Raw genomic sequence first — 23,897 nt, forward strand, 5'->3', positions numbered from 1 at the left:
AAAGTCCGTTTCCGAGTGCCTTTTTATGGTGGTCAGACCGCCATGAAAAGGCAGTTGGAAAGGGACATCCAAATCCCTATGGTAGGAGGGCCTGCGCAAGCACTGCCTCCATTGAAGGGACAGGATTCCGACTGCCACCCCAATGGTATCTTCAATCCAGTCAGAGGTGACAATCTTTCCCCCCTGACCTCTGCAGTTCGACTTCCTGCATCCAAATGTGGCAGTCGTACCAATGGCCTGTATGTCTGCTGGACCATCACCAACGGCCTGTCGATGGCAGTCCCACCGACATCATAATTAGGCCCTATATATTCACAATTGCTTTGTAAACCTTCTTGCTTTCTCACTGAATTCTTTATTAAAATGAGCTTTAAAATGCACCATTTGGCAATTTATTTCGAAATTCATCTTGGAGTGTTGGGCCCCCACCGAACCCAATGTTTGTCAATCGAGCTCACTTACTCCTCTCGCTACATAAAAGTCATACCCAGCTTTTACACCTCACCAATTTCAAATGTCACCTGCCGCCACTGCTTGCACAGTGTATTATTTTGATTCCCACTTCTACTGAAAATATATTAGATATTTTGAGGTATTTTTGAAGTTTTGTTTTCTCACAATTTGGAAGGACATTTACATCTTTATTGTGACTCTGCTAATTGTGTTGCACTTTACCGAGGTTCACCCCACTTTGACCTACGCTTAGGCTGGTCATCCACATCTATCCAGAGAGTCAGAGAAGGCAACCTTCCATCAGAGACCAGTAAGAGTTGTAGCTAGGAGGGAAGGCCATCACTCTTGTATTTGAAGTGCTTGTCTGCCCATGTGATCTCAAGCTAGTCAAAAAGCATAAAATGTTATACACGTTGAATTTAAACATGACACTAATACTAACACTAACAGGATATTAGCTGCCCATCCATGTTAATGAGTTTTTTTTACATATTTCTTATAATGATCTTGGCGGGTGCAGTACCTGGTCCACCAGATTTTAGACCTTCTGTGTGTTTTTGGAGACCTCATCCTCAGATTTCAACCCAGTACCACCCGGCAAAAGTCCCCCTCATCTCTCCTTAGCCCTTGTCTCGCTTACATTTCATTTGGTTTAAAGCACTGGTAAAGGGTGGCTTCACTAATCCACCCTAATATCCACCTACAATAAAAATCTGTTCTGTGCAGCAGGCATATTAACCCTCTGCACTACTTTATGGTGAATCCAAACTGGCACTAGACAAAACTTCGATCTTTCCCTCTAGCAGGAACATTAATTACAAGACTAGTCTTGACATATTTATTGCTGCCTGAAAGCTGCACCCCAAGGAAATCTGCAACAGGCGCTTTTCAATCTTAAATTATGCTAAACAAAGCGCCCCCCTGAGGTCAAATCGCCCCCCCCCCGCCCCCGCCCCTAAGGTTAACAGTCTGTGATTGGATAAACCTTCCTGTTTCTTCATAGTATTTTACGAGTGCTAAGAACAGCTTCTCTTAACGGCATTCATCTGTGTCAAAAAGTGGTATTAGGTGGAACGCATCTGATTTTTTTTCATTCCATCTTCTTGAATTGTGAAGTATCTTTCAATTTATGCTACATGAACGATTTGTGCAGGATATTGTACCATGCATGCTATGTATTCTCTGCATATTTTGACTGTATGTGGCATGCTGTAGACTTGTGGGTGATTTAGACCTGTATGTGGGAAGGTTTCGTTTTGCAAAGTCAATCATCTTCGACATTCTGCTAAAATGATCTTCTTTATTTCTTCAAGTGGATTTGGCATAATAACGGTACACATGTCGGCATGTTATACTGATCATTCTGTCCTTACCCCAGTTTGCAGTCAATCCCACCTGGTAGATGGCATTTTGACAGAACACTGCTTGTCTGAACAAAATTAGACATTTCAGCTATTTGTTTCACAGAAAATAATGAGTTGATAAATGTATTTTTTGTTGGGAGGCCTACAAGGCTGTCTTACAAGCAATAATCACAACTTATAACCTGTATGAATCATGTGGGTCACAGTGACAGTTGTGGTTATTGAGTGGTGAGATGTCAGCTGCTAGCTCGAACTCAGAGTAAAAATGATTGCTCAAGAAAACAATAGCAGAAAGCTAAGCATGGCATGGTGTTTGTTTCTTGAGGATGAGCTTGGTAATTTCAAAAAAGGTAGTTAGTGTGCTTGTGCCTGAGCTTTGTCCATATTGTCTTAAAATGATTTACTGCCTTTCTGTCAGAAACCAATTGGGTCAAAGATGAACAGGCAGACGCCAGTCTGAAGAGTGAAGGAAGGATCAATACTGCCCCCTCTAGCAAAGGCAGATTCTGCCCTCTGCAAACCACTCTTCAATGCAGAAATTCACATGTACAAAAGAAATTGAACCCACCCTTGGAAAGCTAGACTGGTTCACCCTTCAAGAACCCATTAAACTCAGGCAACACGGAGGGGCAGATTTAGAACTTCTGGCGCATCTCTGCAAATCAGCAGGGATGCGCCAGAACAGATGTGTCACGTTATTCCCCTCTTGTGCCACCACGGATGCGTCGCATTTACAATGCGGCGCACCATGGTGCAAGGAGGGGAAGATGCTTGATTCACCTTGTGGCGTACGGGCGGCGCATTGCGGGTGTCGTGCCGAAAGCACGACGCAACTCTTGCAATGCACAGGGGCCGCCCATAATTAACGTGGTGCGTCACTCCTTACGCCTGCTTCAAGCAGGCATAAGGATTTGACGCAGCAGCGTCGTAAAACTGACTCAATGAAATCTTCTAGATTTCACTGCGTCAGTTTTATGGGGCTTTCCTGCGTGGGGACGCCCACCCTGCGACAGAACGCCCACATGAAACCTGACGCAGGTTTCATGTGGCACAGGGCTTTACAACGTGACGCATCTGCCTAGATGCGTCACATTGTAAATAAGTCGCAATGTGGCGCATGGTTTACGCCGCCGCTGCATCACAAAAGTGACGCAACGGTGGCATTAAAGTGTCGCAAGGGGCTTGTAAATCTGCCCCAGAGTCTTTAGAAACTCAGTTACAATGGAAAACATAGGGCCTGATTACGAGTCTGTCAGTCATAAGGCCGCCAGACTGGCAGTGGTCTGTTCTCCGCATTACCACTACAAAAGTTGTTGCAGCAGAGGACCACTGGCAGGGAACAGTCATTCGCTGGCGGAACTGCACCACAATGTAATATGCTGAGCGGGACTGGCACAGTCTCGCTCAGCATATTATGAGTTCCACTTCCACGAGCCATTTCATGGTGGCAGCCCCGCCATGAAAAGGCTGGTGGTGGAGTAACAAAGTTGGCCCTACAGAGCCTTCATGTCCCCCCCGCCATGGGTATACATTCAAGGGGCACGAAATGTGCCCCCTGTCTGTATTACCCCAAAGTTCCAGCGCGGCATGGAGGTCACCGTCAATGCCGTGCTGGAACGTTTCTGCTGTTCCCGTTGCAGTGCCTGTTTTCCAGGCACCATCATGGGAAAGGCGAAGGATCGGTCACCGTACACGAGTTCAACTCGTAATACGGCGTGTGGTCCTTATGCTGCTTTGGCGCAGCTGTGTTGGCGGAGAGACAGCGCATCTGAGCCAAAGTCGTAATCAGCCCCTAAATAACATGTTAATGGACTGTCCCTCTGAGCCCTAATCGATGCCACAAGAGGACTACTCATTTCAATGCCTGAACCCCGAAAAAATCACAAAGACCAACTTTTGAACATTATTTCTTACAGTGCAGCCCAAAACATCAAATTCGATGACAACATAACATGTGCACTAACTCTTACAATGAAAAAGGAGCCCAACTTGCACCTATTCACTCACAGGAGCCGCAATTCAGCTGAACCCTTGCTTGAAAGGCTCCTTTCCATTTTGCAAGCAGCTACATAATCAGCCTGGTGACCAGGGAAATGCACATGATTCTTCCTCAAAGCTTCGAATGAGCCATTCAACTGTACATTCCAGAGCAATGTCTGCCCACAATGTCCTCCTCTGCTCCCTTTCCACACACTTCACAATATGCCATTTATTTGCTCGGCATGATGGTCCTTTGCAGTCTGCACTTATTTTTCCACAATATTTATTTAGCAACCTCAAAAGAAGGAAGTAACATAGATCAGAAAGACGGAGGAAAAGAAAGACAGCAAAACTGTCACAAAAGTAGAAAGCAAGAACCTTCTGGAGTGGGATAAAGTGGGAGGGAGTGTCTAGCAGTGGATTTAAGAGATATGAGGTGGTATTAAAGTTAGTAGCCTTGGTATTCCACACGCCAACGTTTAATTGCACCGGCCGCTGGCTTCTGAGCAGAGTTTTGGGCACTGGCACTTTTTCTTTCAGAACACTCCCCTAGAATGGTCCATTTTGGCACCCATAGGTGTCAATTACAACTCTGGGAAGATATGCACATCTTTCAGATGTCCAACATTCATACTTAGGGTGAGAATGCAAAAGACACACAATTGATGGATGGAATGCAGAACAAATCAAAACATTCACCCCCAGTCAAGAGATCTGGGTTAAATCCATCATTTTTTGTTGCTCACCATGCCACCCCAGTTTAGACCTGGCCATATGCAATCAGTCTTGACCCTGTGCCTCATGGGAACAGTCCAGCCCGAACTGCCAAGCCAGGTCCTCCCTGGACCGGAAACAAGTATCCTAGGACCAGTTTCGGGGTTTCACCCCATATCAGCCAGGATAGCTTGAATCTAGTGGCACAGTGAGTCCGTATATCAATTGTGTGTCTTCAACATTCATACTTGACATGTTTTCAGTGAAATCCACACATTGTGATTGTGAGAATGAGGATCCATGATTTACATGTACAGATGTCACTTTTTTCAGCACTTAAGTTACAGTTATGTTCAAATGATATTTTTAATGCTGGCCTCTGATTCTTTAGCATTCAATGACAATAGAGTTCTAGCTGCAAATGTTTTGTAGCCAAGCTCTGCATTCCATGACTAACACATTCAAAGATGCTGAGTAGCAGAAAGGCAAGACATATTTAAGATAATATGGTTTTCTTACAAAGGTGCTGGACAAACATTGACAAGATAAATTGGTTAGACAAACATTTATTAATCACAGCTTACATAAAACAAGAGCTACAAATATCACTGAGACAACATGCATAGTTTTCCTGGAATGATACAGACAAGGGAAACTGAATCTTTCATATAATAAATAACACTATCAAGCACACTTTATAAAAGTCTGTCATATGCCACTGGCTGTAAATTGTGCCGTTTCCGGTCAATAAGAAGAAATACCAATTCATAGATAATCTTCAAAAAACGGTGTAACAAAAAATATAAACCATAATTTGTATCAACTACGTTTGTCAAGTTCTAGAACAACAGTTTAGAAAAAAGCTGCAATGATACTGAGGCAACACTTCCAAAGTGTCGCATTGGTTGAATGATATTTCCGTGGATAGCCAAGAGGACACAGACGGGCTTGTGCATGAGGTCACGTGCTGCTGTGCAGGGATGCTTGTGGAATGCGTGTAACGTAACTTGAACAATGAAACATAATGCAAGGGAGATTGTGTTGAAATGATAAAAACCGGAGTTCAGATTTACTAACATTTTGCATCATAGTTGCACCATTTTTGTGGGGCATCCCCAATGGAAAATGCTAGTAGATTTTTACAAAGTCACACAAGGTGCGATTTGCGCAGCCTTGCGTGGCTTTTAAAAAAAAACTAATGTAAAAGCGGCGAGCGCTACATTGCGTTACATTTCAATTTGGGTGGTACTCCACGGGTAGAACATGGGCATTTCCATGCCCCACCCATGGATTTCCCGCAATCTCAGATTTAAAAAATGGTTGTAAAGGGGGGATTGCGTGAAATTGCTATGCCTCCCAGAGGATGGCGTAATGAAGAGAAAATCTTTTTTTTATTTTCTCTTTCTATGCACACATAGAAAGAGGAAAATGCCTCAAAAGATTATTTTGGTGAAGAAAGGTATTCCTTTCTGCACAACAAGAATTCTCCTTTTAAAGCAGGCACCATTGCACAGTGCCTGCGTTGACACTAGGCTGCGTGAAGTGCACCAACACTATGAGAGAGCCAAAATGCTTCATATCTTAGTAGATATGGCGCATTGCTACTCTTTCCCTTTCAAGCACAGCAGCACAGCAAGTTGCCATGCTACAGTGCACTGCGTGAAAGGTTAGTAAATCTGGCCCTGGATATACAGTCTGGTCATAAATAGTAGAGGCAATTGTTTTATAAAGTTTAAAAATATGTTAAGTATGAACATACATAATCTGTAAAAGATGTACAAACCATACAGCACATGAGACTGACTATGCAAAAGCCTGATTACAATGTTGTCAGCAGCAACACAACATAAAATGTCCTCACGATTGTGTGCATGCATGATTTTTTAGGACTTTTTTCTTTGTTAAATACACATTTTCAAACAAACAAACCTGCATTCTTTGATATGCATTAACTTAATATCGCTGTGGTTTTTATTTTGCTACATTTTGGGATTTATGATTCTGCACTGACATAATTTCACTTTTAAGCGTCTTTGATACTGTTGTTTTATTTGATGCAACAGTGTCCAGCAGGAGAGGAGATAGGAGCGCAAGAGATATGGATTCACCTTATAATAATTTAAGTGATTAATTGCGGGTTTCCTTGTCTTCTTGCAAAATTTCAAAGAAAACAAAAAAAGACATGCTCATCTAGTGGAGTTCCATCAATCGCAGATGTGAAACAGAAAGGAATAGTTATTGGCGGGCAGGAAGTGGGCAGTAATGTGAATATGTAGCATGCTCTTCCCGTAGCTGATCCTCTCAGCATGTTGAATGGATACACTGCTGTATGTATGGTTTATAAACGGTATATTCCTATGAAAGAGATGTAATATTAGAACGGCCACCAGGGGGAGCAAATATCTTTTGTGTTGGACGTCTTGGAACATGGTCGTCTGTCTGAGACCCTATAAGAGATAAAACAGAATATATGTACATATGGTTATTTTTAGGCTGGATTAAAAAGATATTTGAAAGCAGGTTAAGGCAGCATTTTTTAGCGCAGAGGTTGAAGGCCATATTTATCAATGGGTTGTGTCGCTTTTACACAACGCAACAGGGTGTAAAAGTGAAGCAACCCTTAAGATGTGGTTTATCAAGCCACACAAGGCCCTGAGTGGGGTGGTAAACCCAGAGTAATCCATGCAGCACAAATTGCTGTGTTGTGTTACTCTGCCCCAGGGAGGTGTTCTATGGGTGATGCATGAGTGTTCCTTTCCCAGGTTTACCATAAGTAGTAGACCTGGGGATGCACCAAAACTGCTATGCATCGCTAGGTGAGGCGTAAGGAGGAGAAACATGTATTCTGCAGCACACACAGAAAGAGAAAAATGGCTCAGGGGATTGTTTATGTGTCGTAAGGTGCCCCTTTCAGCACAAAAACAATCCTGCTAACAACGCAGGCACTATTGCACGATTGGCGCTAGGCAGCACCTGCGTGCCAGTGTTGGGAAAAGGCAGGAATGCAGAAGTACAATGTTAAGTGCGGTGCATTCCTGCCCTTTCCAATCATGCAACCCAGTTGAGCACGGTGACTTGCTGCGCTGCGTGATATAATGATAAAAATGCCCCTAAGTGTGCATGGTACACCTGACCCAGGGAGTTTTAGACACTGACATGACAAACCACATTTGATCGCTCTGTAAAACAATGAAGCACTACTCAGAGAACGTTTCTTTGAATTTATTGTCAGTAGGAGTAACTTTCATCATTACAACATTGAAAATAATGTAACTGCGGTAAAAAGCCTGAACAGAGAATCCCAACACATTTTCTTCTCAACCCTACCCCCAAGCAAAACCTCAGTGTGGCATGTCTAAGAGAGACTCGCCTCTGGGAAGTCCAGGCTCAGTGCCACCTTGGGAAGTTTTTATTTGCATAATTATAGATTTGCCACATTTTTCATTTAATCCATCCTCTGCCGCATAATCTGCAGATTAAAAAAAATTGCTTCTAGCTCAAACAGTTCAAAAGTTACTAATACCAAAGCAACATGTGTTGCCGTGCAGTGGAAGGCCCATTACAAAGCTGGCTTGATCATCTTTCTATTGTGTGTTGCTATATTTGGGTGTTAAACTGGTACCAATGAGGTGCAAACAATGCCCAGTCAGTGTTAGCAAGTGTAATAATGACGAAATAATGAAGTAATACTATCATAAAATATACTGTATTCCACCACATCATTTTCCTTTTCTTGCCACGTAATTTACTGAACCCTGCTGCATAATTTGTTGCTCCCCTGCCGCATAATTCCAAGAATCCATTTGATATTACACCACTTAGTAGAACCAGCAGATCTATCTCATTTATTTCTACAACAGAGATGATGCAATAGCTCTCTGAGCCATGGGGTGTTAAAGTATATTCTGCTTTTGCCTGCATTGAGAATCAATTATGTTTAAACAATGCTAAACCAAATCGATTGCTTCCAGTCTTAACCAGCTATCCTTGGGCTTTCCTTGGAATAATAATCTGGTGCACCTCCACAGCCCCTGCAGTCTATAAGAAGTTTGGGGGTCATTTTCAGCTCAGCCAATCGCTTGAGTGCCCCAAACCTTATTTTGTTTATCCAACCATTTGCATTATTCTTCGCTTTTGCACTGCTCGGTGGTGTTTTTGAGTGTTTCTTAGGTCAATATGCATAAACTATCCAAGCTGTCTTCTGACAAATGATAATCTGACAAAACACAGATCGGATAAAGTTCCTCTCTTTAATATGGCAATCACTAGAGATCAGTCACAGATTATTTGAAGGGTTATTCCCAAGTCCAGAGATGCTCAAGAGCTTTATGCTCCACCTGAGACTCCAAACAGGTTAGTCAACCAGAGAGTCATAATAAACGTGTGTGTAAAATGCTCTAGACTGCTGGAGCGGACTCTGGAGTTCGGTTCTTATATGTTTGCGTCAAATTACAATTTTCCACTGCTCCAAGGGGTGGTGGTACTTTGCTGCTCTGGTAGGTTTTCTGGAGTTTTGCCCACTCGGCGCTCCAATTTTCTCATGCGCAGCTCGCCGACGTTAAGTTGGTGAGCGCGAGTAAAAAAAACAATCGCTTTACCACCTCCTGGGGAGATTTCGCAACATGAGCGGTGATTTTACAGCGTGGGACAAACTCCCAATGCTAAAAATCAGCACGAGGAGCGTGATGTACTAGAACTCTTCCCCTCCCGGAACTTTGTGGAATCCCGCTGAGTTTTTAGGTAATTCCACAGAATTCCACAAGTTAAACTCTGTGATGTCCACCCAGGCCTAGATGAAATCCCAACTACTTCAGTTGGTTCTCTGATTTTGGTAAACTGTTCATTTTAGCTACTTTTTTGCAGTATAAGAACTCTACCGTGTTAACAAAAACCTGCCCACAACCAAATCAAGCCATTTGCTCAACATGTAAACAGATTATTGGACAAAATCCTCTTTGACTTTGTGACAGTGCTATGGATGAATCCAGAAAAATCCATTCTCTTCCAGGAAATGTACATACAACAGAGTACATGTATCATAGTATTCTGCTCCTGTAGTTTTACTACCTTCAATTTTAGTGAAGAGTGCACCATCAACAGTAATTAATGAAGTGTATATTTCATAAGATAGTTTTGGTATTTAGTATTTTGAGAACAGTATACTGTTATCAGCTAACCCACAAACTGACGTGTCCTCGAAAAATGTGTATAATAATTGTGTAATGTGTTCTTCACAGTCTTTTTATGTTAAGAAAAACTTATTCTGGAAGACTTCATTCAATGGTGGATAGCTAGATGTTAAGTTCAGACTCTTTAGAGAATAAACAGAACACGACTTAACTACCATTTCTTAGTGTAAATCTCCAATTAATAAAACAGAACTTTATTCTGCAGGGACTAAAACCAAAGGGTGTGTTGATTGAAGATCAGAAGATGGCCCTGCTGAATGCTTCTACTCATTTAACTGGCCACACAACCAACTACAAACAAACAAAGCATTGTACCTAGATCAAAAATAAGGACTGCTGAGGCCAAGATGGCGGGAAAGTGAGTTGCACACATACCTCGCTCCTGCAAGCTCAGTTATCTTTGTGGCCTTCTATGCCCTTTTGAAGGCCCCAACACTGCCAAGCATGAGCTGATAAGACTGTGCAGCCCCCTACAATGGGTGCTGAGAGACAGATTAGAGCATTGACTTGGGGCGGCTGATCTGTACTTTGTGACAGTCATCCGTGGACAGCGAGGAAGAAGTGCGTGTGTATGATTCTTGCATGGCCACAGTGGGCCGGTGGACATCGGAGTGGCAAGAGGCTGATGTCAGCCCAAAGGGGCGTAAACTGTGCACACCGAGGTATGGTGGTGGTAGCGGCGCTGAGAGACTGTGGTCTGTAAACGTTTGGACTGTGTTAGGCAGCATTAGGATTGGGCATGGCCAGACAGCTGATGATTCTTGCTGCATAGCACAACCAAGGACCACTGGACTGGGCTTCTAATAAAGGCTGTGGGTTCTGAGGGAGGCAGAGTCGATCGTGGGGGACCACTGAGGGCTCCAATGCAGCACGGGTCAGACCTAGAAGAGAGTTGTTCATGACAAAATACGCTCTCACTACAGAGCGACCTAGCAGATCACTAGTATCCCGATCAATGCTGCCACATGTGATGATTGATGACCATCTAGAAAGGGTCTGAAACACCATGCCTAGTCGGCACCAGGATCCACTGAGCAGGGACATGAAGATGGGCTAATCCAGTGCCTATGAGAGATAGCGGTTGCAAAGACACACTTCCATTTGAAAAGGTGAACTTAGAAACTCAGAGCAGCGTTTGGCGCATTGAGGCAACAGGGCAATACCTATCCGATAATCTCCTACGCGCCTCAGGACCTTCTGCCCATTGCAGACATTTTCAGCGATGTGCAAAGGGGCTCTCCATGACCCCAAAAAATAAATTGTCCTCTTAAGGTCGCCTTCTTGCTTATTCAGACAAGTTTCAGACAGGCCCCAATGCTCAAGAACCCGCCATGACCCTCACCAAGTCCGACCTGTGGGAAATTCTTCACATCTTCAAAACAGAGCTCAGAGACGAACTTAGCCATGATCTCACTGCCAAACTGGCTGAGATTTGCTGAATATCAAAATATCGCAACTCTCACAGACATGAACAGAATGGAACAATGGATCCTTGATATGTAAGACCGACTAGAGGGTGTATTGACTGCCCAGGCTGACACTACCACCAAACGCTTAGCGCTGGAAGAAAAAATCATAACCACAGTCGACAAATTAGAGGACCTTGAAAACCGCTCAAGAACGGAGAACCTACAGCTTAGGGGACTTAGTGAAGAAGTCCAGGATGCCAACTTGGAGACCTTTGTGATCAGGATGTTCTCCTCCCTGTTGGGCAATGATTACCCTGAGATTCGTATAGACAGAGTCCACCGCGCAGGCCCCAAAAGACAATCCCAGCAACATAGGCCCAGAGATGTGCTAAGTAAGTTTCTCTACTTCTCGGAAAAGGAAGAAGTCTGCACTGGGGAAGCGGTAGAGGTGAAGTTGCAAGACTACTTATGCACAATTTTTCAAGATGTCCCTCCGTTCACACTTTAACGCAGAGCTGAGTTCTGCCGGATCACACGTAAACTTTGCAAAGATAGCATCCGCTACAGATGGACATATACGTTTGGACTGTATTTCAAGTGTGTGGATCAATGACATACTGTCTCAGACCTACAAAGGGTGTTGACCTTGGTGGAGCTTCCCTGGACAGTCTCCCCAAAGGTTTGCAATTGAGGACCAAGGGCTTCCCAGAAAAGAGAGAGATGCCTCGCCGGCATGGACAGGGCAGAAGCTCCTGACCAGGGATTGATCATCTGACTGACCACATGATTACATCCAAGGCCCTATAGCCGGCAACATGGGCAACTGGTGAATTGGAAATAGTGGCTCAGGGGATCGAGAAAGGCTTTAATGATAATTCAATGCCCTGGTGCCTCTTGCCCCAGGGCTGAGACTGGACCCACTGCTCAAGGCTTGACCTAGGCCCCTTTCCAGAAGTACTGCACACTTCTGTGCAAGAATTTAGAACTGCCCAAACGGCCACCCAGTGTAGTGAAGAAATCAGCCCAGGGGATCAAGAATGGCTTTGACACTTCATCAACCTGGAGACTACAGGGAACTCGGGAGAAGATTACTCCCTCCCCTTACGGCAGACGGTGCTGATACTCAGGTTGTGAACACCTGCAAACTATACAAATGAATCACTAAATGGGTTTGCCGTGGATGGGGGAGGTCAAGGAACCCTTTCAGTTGGGCTAGCAATGTCTGGAATGTTCCTGCTCTGACTGGGTGTAGAGACCCATACAGAGGAGGTGAGTCTTTCTGTGACACAGAGAAGACCATCGATAGAGTATTCTGGGCTTTCCTGCACCTTACTTTTCAGAGGATGAGCTTGTTCCCAATTTCATAAAGATGGTCTTTGCTAGTTAAGCCATCCCTACATCTAGAGTTACTCTAAATGGTCACCTCTTGTCGCCCTTATCACTCTCCAGGGGCACTTGGCAGGGATGCCCCCTATCACCTTTGCTATTTGCTCTTTTAATGAAACGCTTGGACTGTCTGGTCTGGCAATCCCAAGATGTGATCGGGATACCGTTCAAACCACTCAAATTTAAGATCTCTATATATGCTGACGATGTCATTATAATTCTAGGCTCCCCAAAAACCTCCCTACCCACTGTAAAGCATCTGCATCAGGATTGTGAGAAATCTTCTGGCTACAAGATGAATTTTGAAAAATCAGAAGTGCTAAACTTGACATTAGACAGAGGGGAGCGGGCAGACCTTGAATAGCACATGTCCTTCCACTGGGCTAAATCCTGCATTAAATATTTTGGTGTATGCCGTACATGATCTGTTGGTGATGGCTTACTAGCCCTCTCCCCCGATGATGGCAATCATGGCAGACGTTCGATCCTGGAGAAACCTACTAATATCCTGATTGTGTAGAATTAAAGCTCTAAAAAGGACATCCTCCCCCGCCTCATATACCTCTCCACATATGGCTCGGTTGCCCCATACTTCAAATGCATCCAATACTGTCTAATGTATTTTATCTGGAAGGGCTACACACCTAGACTCCCGCTGAAACAAATGATGAAGCCTCAAGAGCTGGGAGGACTGGTGACCCTCAGTATACCCCACTACTATGCTGTGGCTCAGCTGCATGTAATGGCAGAGTTGTCCATGCTGGATTCCAAGAAGAATTGGTGGGGAATGGACCATCCAATAACACATGGCCCCTTTGTGGTGTAATAGGCATAGCACACCACTCAAAGCATACATTAGAACCCCACTGGCTACCACCCTCAGTACATAGGACATGAATGTGGAGCCATGCGTCCAGGTTACTTACCCATTCCTTTACATGCCTATCCACCACAAGCCTGCATTAACCCCTGTGATGGGGGGCAGGCTTTCCAGGGAGTGAGCGGAAGGAGGGTGCATCATGATTTTGGACATGTTCAAGAATGGAGTCTCTAAAACCTTCCTGCAATGCAAAAGTTAATTTATGTTCCAGAATCTGAGAGACTTCACTATGCTCAGATCCTATATTAGGTGACACATTCCACCATCTGAGCTAGGGACACTAGGGCTTAAACATCTTTTGAAACAACCTTTCTGCAGCTCGTAGGCACTCGAGGTATGATCTCCGCTTTATAGAAGCCGCTTGTACAGCAAGACATATACGCTACGTGGAATCACAACAGGCAAGGGGAACAACCCTTGGGCCTATAGAGCACCACCAAACAATGGGATAGATGAAATAGATACATACATTTTTCCTCCATTTCCACATTAGGGAGAGCAATGGTATGGCTGGCACTCCACTTCACAGATGCTACACCGCCAGTACCATAACGCTTCTACCAAATGTTGGAGGGGATGCAGAGCCCTTGAGGATGCCCTCCATATATGTTGGGACTGCCCAGTGATCCACTCTTTTTGGGTGGAGATTTCAAAGTTCTTGCAGGAGGTACTGACATACCCTATTCCCCTTCAGATCAGAAGCAATGCTTTTGGGTCTTACGCCCACCAATCTGAGGTCGATGACAAATCAGAAATGGTACATCAGTCTCCAATGCTGAGGAGCCGCAAAACTAACAATAGCTCAAAATTAGAAGAAATCGGAATGCCCAGCAACCACCAACTGTATCACCGACTGTGGGTGATGTTAACTTTGGAACACTTGCTAAGTAATATGAATGCTATCCACATGTTATTCAATTGTAATTGGAAAACTCCATATGAACATCTTAGCAGGGGCTCTTCCAATGCAGTTCTCTCACCACACTGGAGCACTCTAGGCCTTTTCCATTAATACAGTCATACAAGACCATATCCAGGTTGGAAACTATTTTGCGCTAGCTCGAGGGGACGCAGGGAGATGCCCTAGGATTTGTCACAAGGGCACTATCTTCTTACCCATTGAAAGATACTGTAAAGGTGAGCCCTGTACATGCTGGGGTCCACAGAGGAGGGAGTACAGTAAATGGTGATAGCTTAGTTTTGGAAAATGAGGCAGTATCTGTGAGGCCTGCACAAATAACATGACTACATTTGTCCTTTACTGGGAACCAAACACCCAATTGTAGCGCCTGACTCTCAGAGGGTAGCGTTGCAGAGCAGTCTGAGGCTTACTCAAGGGAGGTGGTGTGGGCTAGTAATCGCCATTACAGGTGCGCAGAAATAACACTCAATAATTGATTGTCCAGTCTGTACTTTGCTTTATAAAAGTAAGACTACATTTATTAAACACACACACTACTCAATCCTATGCACCAATTTACAAATATACATAAACTGTTGGAATTACTTTGTGACATTGCATAACATCTCCACCCCTCCCTCAGGGGGGTGGGGTCTAGTATCACCACTCCCATGTATGCACATCATCTTGCCCCCTAATGCAGTTAGTTGAACATAACCTGGAGTGAGGGCCCTGCGCACTGGCACCATCCCAGTGGCCACCCACCCCATTACCTCAACAAGCATTTAAAATAGGCACCCCAGCCCTGGTGACCGATAAGCCTGACTGAGCATCTCCCACTGACCATACAGGATACACCTCTACATCTTAGGGGCTAACAGTCTGGATTGTCCTTCACCTAAGCGCAGCAGCAAGACTACATGTTTACGCATCACTTTAGAATGACAGTACTCATCACATTTGTTGGTCATCAGAATGGATTGCAATTACAGCCCCTAAAGGCATCACAGATGAACTCACAGGATTAAGCCTATACAGCCCTTACACCCTAGCAGGAATGTCGAGCAAAATAACCCCATTTGGCTTATGACATCACCTTACACAGGTACTCCACATTACACATGTGACTTCCAGTCCCTCTAAAAGAAATAACCTTAGTAAATGCAGTTCTGGTGCAATTACACCTCTTCACCTCCAGGTGATGCCCTTCTTCAGACATCCCCAACTCAGCCCTTCATCGCTTGGCGCACTTCTCAATACACCCCCAGCTGTAGAACCAAAGTTCCAGCCCACGAGGATTTAAAATGCTGGCTGAGCCCTTGAGGGGTTATTCTTTTCAAGTCCCATTGAGACTTAGAGAGGGACTCTTCTTCTTCGTGCTGGAGGAGGCTGCGTTCTCCTGCAGCTCCCCCTGCATCTTGTCACACATGTGGTAGTGACCCCGTTCTCCTGGGGCCACCACAAGCAGAGAAAAGCTGACTTTTCCTTGCAGGCCGGTCCCGGCCTGCAAGGCATTATGGTGCGCTTCCTCCATTATCTGCGTATATTATAGAAGCAGCTCTCCTGCTGCGTCGGGGAGAGTCGCGATGTGGGCCTCCAGCCGCTTTTGCCTTCTGTTGGTAAGTGATACGGCTCAGGGAGCCCACCCCCATCCGCTCATGCCGGTTTTTGGGGGCCCGGTCCCCTCCTCTTGTGTATGGGGTCCCGGTCCCACCCAGGACCCATGCAGGCCCTCCCCGTTGGAGGGCAGCCCGGGGAGCCCATCCCCGGCTGCCCCAGCTGGCCAGCACCTTCACGTGCTGCTGCGGGAGCCGGCACCTGCAGTTCTGGTCTGCGGCGGGCAGACTCGAAGTCTAACGCCGGCCCTGCCTGACCTCGGGTGAGTGCAGCGGCACTCCCCCAGCCACCTCCTCCTCTTCGGGGCCTAGAGATGGGGTCCCGGGCCACCAGACATCTTCGAGGGGTGCAACTGCTCTCCCCTCCATCCCGAGTCTTCGGGCGCCAGGGTGGGCTCCTGGCACCCCCAGTTGGGGTTATTTTCAACGTCTCAACCGGATTCAATAAACAAGGCAAATACACATGTATGTACAAGACGTTACATAAAAGGAAAAAGGAAAAAGGAAGACTCCTAGTAGTTTGTTCAATATGTGCTCATGACATCATATATTTGAAAATGCAGTTTATAAAAAAACAGTTATATCAGACAGCAAAATTGGATTTATGTTATATCGCAAACCCATGGAACAGAATACATTATTCCATTGTTCCAGCTACCACCCTCGCGGTCTCAGAGATGGCTTACCATCAGCCAATTTTTGCGCACTCGCAGAAATTGTAAATGGCAAAGGATTACTTCCGGGAATCAGACATCCTTCGGGACAAATTGATCCCCAGAGGCTATCCAACACGTTTGATTTCACGCGCACGCAAAAGAGCATGGTACTGCCACCGGGACCTCCTCCTCACACCCCAACCAAAAAAGACGAATTCCAGAATCCTGTTTGTGACTAAATTTAGCCCTTGCAGTAACCAAGTTAAGAAGATCATCAAACCCAATTGGACCTTATTGAGAACCCAAAAGTCTTTTCAAGAACCCCCACTCTTCTCCTATCAACGAGGTGATAACCTGGCCAATCATCTGGTCCACGCCATCACTTGGGCCGTCAAACCCACTCAACAGAACTCCATCACCAAAGCATGAGGTCTACCACCCTTGATCGGTCATTACAGATGCCAGACTTGTGTTGTCTGTGACCTTACATCCAACACCAAAGAACTAAAGCCACCAACAAATCCTACACACTAAAAACCTTTACCAACTGCCGATATCAGAATGTGATTTACGCAATCCGATGCCCCTGCGAACTCATATACATTGGCCAGACAACCCAAGTGATCAAGCAGAGAATCATACAACACAAAAGCAGAATACACTGCAAAGTCCTGACTGCCCCCCTGGTGGCACAATACCTTGAAGAAAATCACATCGAACTAGACATCACCTGGCAGGTGATCGACCAACCTCTATTACCCATCAGAGGTGTCAATCTTCAAACTTTACTGAACAAAGGCGAATGCAAATGGATTACACGCTGTAATTCAGTGGACCAGGGTCTGAACACCATTGACGAATGGAACAGTACTGTCCTAATTTGACTCTTTAGACAGTCCGTCCACACCTGACCTTACTCCCAGCTAGCGGTCACCCTATCTTGCTCTTCCTCGGCGTAATGTCCTTATGAGAGTAGTCTGCATACCTTTGCTCCCTACACTCCCAAACACTATGACACGTTGTCTCCACCACACATCCCCTGGAATATCTTCCATATTCTTGTGGCCCTATTGACTAGGTCCCTCCATTACTAGCATCCCCGTTTAAAACAATGTATATATTGTGTTGCAATGAGTTTTTTCCGATCCCACTACTATGCTCCTGTGAAGCTGAATTAATTTGAGGCCATTCATCTTCGTCATCCCAGTACACTTGTCCAGTTAATTACTTTCCATCTAGACCCACGTCTAGGGTATGTCGCACTGTTAAGTAGTTTATCTCTCTCTGTATCACTCCCCTGCACAGCTCTATGTGCAACCCATCCTTGTCAAATGTCGATGGAATTGCATTATGTACTTCAACAGTATTCACACCAATGTGGTTGTTTCTTGATTTTATTATGATTCTATTATGCCTGTTTTAAATTTCTGCCAAGTCGACTGATAATTATTTTGTTGTTAAAATTGTATTTTCTCTCTGCCATTCTTTATCTTAATATCTCACATGTATCGGCATCGTCGGACCAAGTCACATTATACTGGAAGTAACTCTGCCCTTTCTACCACCATACACCTTCCCTGTGCTCAGCTCACTGACGGTGACCATCCCTGACTATACCCCTCCCACCCTTGACAACGCCCGGCCTGGATGCGGTCACGTGACACGCTGATGCTCTGTTTCCGGAAGCGCAGTGTTCACTTAACCGGTCCAGCAATCCCATCCACACGAGACACCGGCGGCCACCGCACACATCTGTGGCGGCCCAGAGCTACTCGTACTACATTGTTCACCTGGATTTATCCACCACGCCAATCATCACAATTAACGGTAAGCCCCTGGGGACCTTGGTCCTTGTTACACTTGACGCCCCGTGAGTCCCATAATGCTTCCTCACCTACAGGCCTTTTCCACCTCCCCAGGCTCCAAACCTTGTGACCACAGCAGCGGATCGGGGACCCGACCCTGCTTCTCACCTTTGCCAACTCCACACTGTATATCATTGGGCGAATCAAGTACTTTACCAAACCTAGCGCTTGCGCCCACCTTCAGAACTGTTAGTTATTCCTGAATTCCATATTCCCAGAATACTCGTACCGTCTTTGGCCACACGCAGACGCTCGCCAATGCTGCGCCACATGCAAGGACCCTATCCATGACGCCGGGTTCTTGACCAACCTCTGGACAATTCCTTGTCCTTTGCGCTTCAAGACCCCCAGGTAGGCAGTATTGCTCCTACCCCATGCTCTTTTCCTACCCCACGTTCTCATCAGCCTTGCAGCCCCTGAAGATGATCCTGAATAAATAGGATCGAAACGTCGTTGACCAATTAACCAGCGCAACTCACGGCTCACATTCAACATTGGTTCACAAAATTGCTTTAAACCGTGATCAATCACTGGAACCAATTACTTTGAACATATATTCTTTATCACTTTATCACTCTGCGCCTCTCTCTGTGTTTTCTCACTTCTCACTTGCGCCGTCACTTTCTTGACACAAGCACAACGTGCACCAAGTTTCTTAGGGTTGCATCTGCATTTTATGCTCACAGTGCTGATATAACTGTTTTGTATAAACTGCCTTTTCAAATATATGATGCCATGAGCACATTTGAACAAACTACTAGGAGTCTTCCTTTTTACTTTTATGTAATGTCTTGTACATACATGTGTATTTGCCTTGTTTATTGAATCCGGTTGAGACATTGTTGCTAGTTTCCCCTTTTTCACCCTCTTCACGGGGAGCGTGACGGCGCCCTCCACCTTAACTTCTGTTGGTGGCAGCCCCCGGAACCTGACCCACCCCGGGGACCCATCTTGGACAGGCGGTGGAGACCCACGCACTTCGTCATCGGTCATGGCAGAGGTCAAAGGTCGCCTACCTTTTGGGGGGCATATCTCAGCCCCGAGGGGTCCGATCGTGGTGATCTTGGCCTCTTCTTGCTCCTGGTGGCACACCCCAGCCACTGGGAGCACTTTCCTTCGCCCTCCTGGTCACACGGAGGGTGGATTCAGCAGGGAGATGTCTTCACTGGCTCCCTGAGCCAGCCTTTCGCCTTGCTCTCCTCCTGGGCCTCTCTTCTCCCTGAGCAGAGGGCCCTGCTTCTGCGCACAGGTCCTGGTCTCTTCTCCTGGCACTGTTCAGGATCCTGGGACAGTCAGGGGGTTCCTCCTTCAAACTGCCCATTGCGCCAGGTTCCAGCACCCTCTGCCTCAGCAAACCACACCCCAGAGAGAGCTCCACTTCCTGTGCAAGTTCTTTTAAAGATTTGGGCAGGGGGCTGGCAGGAAGTCTCTGTTTGCCCTATCACACAGCAACACATCACTTCTCTGCTCCCTCCTTTTTCCCCAGGCCTCTGGGTTTGTTCAAAATGGCGTCGTCCAGGGTCTCCTGCCATATGGTCTCTGAGAGCCCCTTCCCCTGCGCTGCCTTCTCCCTGGTGCAGCTTGGTGCCTGGCACCCAGTGACAGCTGCTGATGGATTAGCCTGTAGCTCCACCTATCTTCTCTTCTTGGAAGGAAGGTCATCCATCCAGCCTGCGGGGGTCAGCCCCAAGCCAGGCCCTAGTTATGAGCTGACTCTGAGAAATATAACATTCTTGTATGACCCAAAAGCAGTACAAATATGACATTGGACTCTGCACAATACTTCTTCTCACATAGGTTACAGTGGACTTTGTTGCGTGTCTGGAATCTGTAGGCCCTAGGAAAGTAAAACTAGCCCATGTGCTCCCTATCCTCATAAGGGAATAATGGAATAAACACTGTAAAGCACACTGACTTTCCCTGGCATATTTTTTCCCACTGTATAAAGCCTATTCCATGTCACCACCCAATTCTGCATAAGTCCTGCCACACCATTCACTTTGTAGCTGCTCCTGGACTGCGCACGCCAGGAATCTCCCCTGCGCAGCCGGTACACGTGTGCACACGCATGTACACATATGTCTGCATGTAACCAGCCCGGTGCCCCCTAAACCAGCTGCTGCGCAGCAGCCTAGTCAAGCTACGGGGACACCAGTAAAATCCACATGCAGTCTCTTTCATCAGGAGTTCACTGTTGGTGAGTCCCAACTTATGAGGCACTCTCACAGTAAAAGCTCAACAAATAGGTGCTCAAAAAGCGAAAAATCCGGGTGGCTCAGAGTGTCAGAACCACCTTCAAACACTGAGACAGACTCTCTGTACTTTAAGTTAGGCATCATATGTAGGCTGGATAAAGAGAGCGCTGAAACCACAACTAGCAGGACGCCAATGCGCAACCCTATCCCTGGATAAAGTGATGGTATGGTTGCTGTCTCAATGTCATCTGAAAATGACAGTAAAGTGATATTTAAAAAAAAAACAAAATAAGGACTGCTCTTTCTAGGTACAATTCATTCTGGCAGTGTTGCCTATTTCTTGGTACTCCTACTTACTCCATATAATAGAAACCTTTTAGTGGACAAGATGGGTCCAGTACCGCCCCTTTTTTAATGACTAAAACCCAATAACGGTAGAACACTCCACTGGTAGTCTAAAACATCCACTTGCCCTTCATGCACTTGAGGACTAGCTCTCTGAAGTAAAAACCTTTAAATGATAACCTTAGAAATATAAAGCACCACTTTACATGGTCTCAATGGAACCAATTGCTTTTGATTGGGAAGTCTTTTAGCTGCTTGGTGTAGGAGGTCCAAGCATAATTTGGTCATGGTGAGAATGGTGTGTGCAGTGGAAAAGTCAGGACATGGCTCACGTAGGAAATACACAAATAGATATCTAAATGAAAAACTCACTGCAAGAACCGAGAGTGAACAAGGGAGAACAAGAGTGGAAGCATCAATGTGGAAAGCGAGGAACCATCCAAAAGCAAATGGGTGACAGGCAGTCTGTGCTTGTTGCTGGATCGCGTCAGAATGGATCATGAAAAAAACAGAAATAGAATGGTACAGATGTAGTTGATGGGAAAGAGACTTCAGCCGATGGTTTCTGAATGAAAGTGATGACTAATGCTGCTTTGAAGTTCAAGGGTATTTCCACCAGTCATTGGATTTGTTCAAAAGTTTTGAATGGTGCAAAAGGGAGGATGCCTACTACCCTGGAGGGATTGAGAATTTGATGAATATGTGAAAATCTGTTTGCTGATTTGGAAAAGGGAGGGAGAAAAAAGGGAAAGTATGGGAAGAACATGGTGGAGAAAGAAGAAGAGGAAGGCAATAGAAGAAGGGCAGAGAGTGATATTGTTGGATTACTTTGATAGCATTCACAAAGTCATTACCAGAGAGGAAGTTTGCATCAGACACATTTATGGTGGTTATAGGAGATTGGAAAGGGTGTTATAGCTTGCTCAGTGATTGTGGGAAAGGAAATAGGGTATATGCATTTAGATGTGTCCAGCATGGTAGGATAGGCAATTAGGCCACGAGAATGTTCAAATCACATAAATCGGCACACAATAGAAAATATAGAGATTCCTGTGCAGTGATGGGTATAAATAAAATGGCAGTGTTGCTGAGATAATTCTCTGACTGTTTGCCCAGAAACCAAATAGTCAGTTTAGCTAATACCCAGCGTTAAAGGTAGATTTCTTCACAAACCTCTGCTATACAAATTTATATGGCATGCTAGTCTTCAGTGAACAGCAATACTTAAGATTTGAAAGGCACACCATATAAGGGCTGATGCCCACAGGTTTGTGTGAATGTTTTGATAAAGTTCTCTTAGCTTACTTCTGATCGCTGATATTGTTTAATCCATGTCTGATATTTTTGTTCATATATTAAAGCTCATATCTGAGATCAAAGTACAAGAGTTTATCTGGTTTTTTATTTGTCAAAAGTGCTTTGTGTTGTGCTTGCAAGCATTCTAGAATCAACACTGTAGAATGATTGCTCTGGAATTGTTTTGATCACGCATTGAATAATTTGTATCTTGACTAACACCTTTAAATACTTTAAAACGAGTCCTTTTATAATAGCTACCATCATGCCTACTGAACAGACAGTTATAGGTTACAGGGCCTAGAACCATCTGATAAATACAAGGTGCCTCCGCCGGGTTGCTAACTTCTTCCCCAGACAGTAAAATACGCATGTTGGCCAACATACAGGCTATATGAAATAAAAAAAAGTCTGGTACTGCCCATCCACCCCTATCCAAAGGAAGAGTCATAAATCGAATCGCTCTCTGAGGTTTCCCCAGAGCCCAGAGAAACCGAGCACAGAGTGATTGAAGGTATTGAATCTGAGGCTTGGGTATCCCTAGGGGGACTGCTCTGAAGAAATACATCACCCTGGGCAGAATAACCATTTTCAGAAGATTAGATCTCCCAACTAGTGAGAGGTGCAGGCTCTCCCAGCTCTCCAATGCTGCTTTAGCCTTGCCAACAATAAGATCCCAGTTGACCTGGACTAGCTCCTTTAAGCATGTTCTAATTTTAATGCCCAGATAAATAGCTTCCTCCACTACTCTATCATCTCTGACCCGTGTACAGTTGGTGCACACAATTTGAGTTTTGGTTGTACTTAGCTTATAGTATCAAACAGCTCCAAATTTACCGGCTAGATATTAAATTTCAGGCAGAGCTATATCCGGGTCAGCTGTTAATACCGCAATGTCATCAGCATAGGCCAAGATGGAAAAATGTTCTTGATGAACCATGAAAGGTGGAATATGCTGACTTAGCTCTAACATATTTATAAAAGGATTAATGTATAAAGCGAACAGGAGCGGAGAACAGGGGCACCCCTGTCGCATGCCTCTATAAATCATGATATCCTTAGAACTACGGCCCATTGCACAGATCTTGGCAGTAGGAGCCTGGTAGAGAACCTTCAGGGCCCGGATGAACCCCTGGCCAAATCCCATACATTGTAAAACCCCCCATAGGAAGTTCCAGGCCACACGGTCGAACGCATTCTCGGCATCGAGCAGGACAAGTCCCAAAACCCTAGACTCGATCTGCGCGATGTCGAGAAGGGCCACGACTCTATTAATATGGTTAACCATCCCCCGCCCTGAAATAAAGCCATGTTGGCAAATTGAAACCAGGGGAGACACAACCTTCGCCAACCGATTAGCAAGCATCTTCGCAAAGAGCTTGCCATCGCAGTTAACCAGCGAAATCGGGCGATATGACCCGGGAAGATCAGCGGGCTTGTCCTTCTTCTTAAAAATGATTATATTATCCTCCTGCCAGGTTCGTGGGGCAACGCCCAAGCGATCTGCCTGAAAAGTGACAAGCATATCTTCCTTAAGATCCTGAAAAAAAGTTTTATACACACGTAGGAAGTTTATCAGGGCCAGAGGCCTTACCACCTGCCATGCGGTTCAGGGCGAGTTCCAACTCCTCACTGGTAAATGGGCTAT

The 23,897-nt window shown here is 45.3% G+C and overlaps 1 protein-coding gene across 2 annotated transcripts in view; it reads right to left on the reverse strand.

Moving 5' to 3' along the window:
* Positions 1-5,061: 5,061 nt before the first annotated feature.
* Positions 5,062-23,897, reverse strand: part of DPYSL4 (dihydropyrimidinase like 4) — a 186,158-nt gene continuing 167,322 nt past the window's right edge. Inside the window, exon 14 of one of the 2 annotated variants that reach the window (XM_085606201.1) lies at positions 5,062-6,958. In XM_085606201.1, coding sequence (XP_085462327.1) covers positions 6,867-6,958 — 92 coding nt within the window. In that variant the 3' untranslated portion in view covers positions 5,062-6,866. The remainder of the gene's footprint in view (positions 6,959-23,897) is intronic. The other variant, XM_085606200.1, reaches the window with a different exon arrangement.

The sequence above is a fragment of the Triturus cristatus genome, chromosome 1_2, assembly GCF_964204655.1.
Source record: "Triturus cristatus chromosome 1_2, aTriCri1.1, whole genome shotgun sequence".
Classification (NCBI taxonomy): domain Eukaryota; kingdom Metazoa; phylum Chordata; class Amphibia; order Caudata; family Salamandridae; genus Triturus; species Triturus cristatus.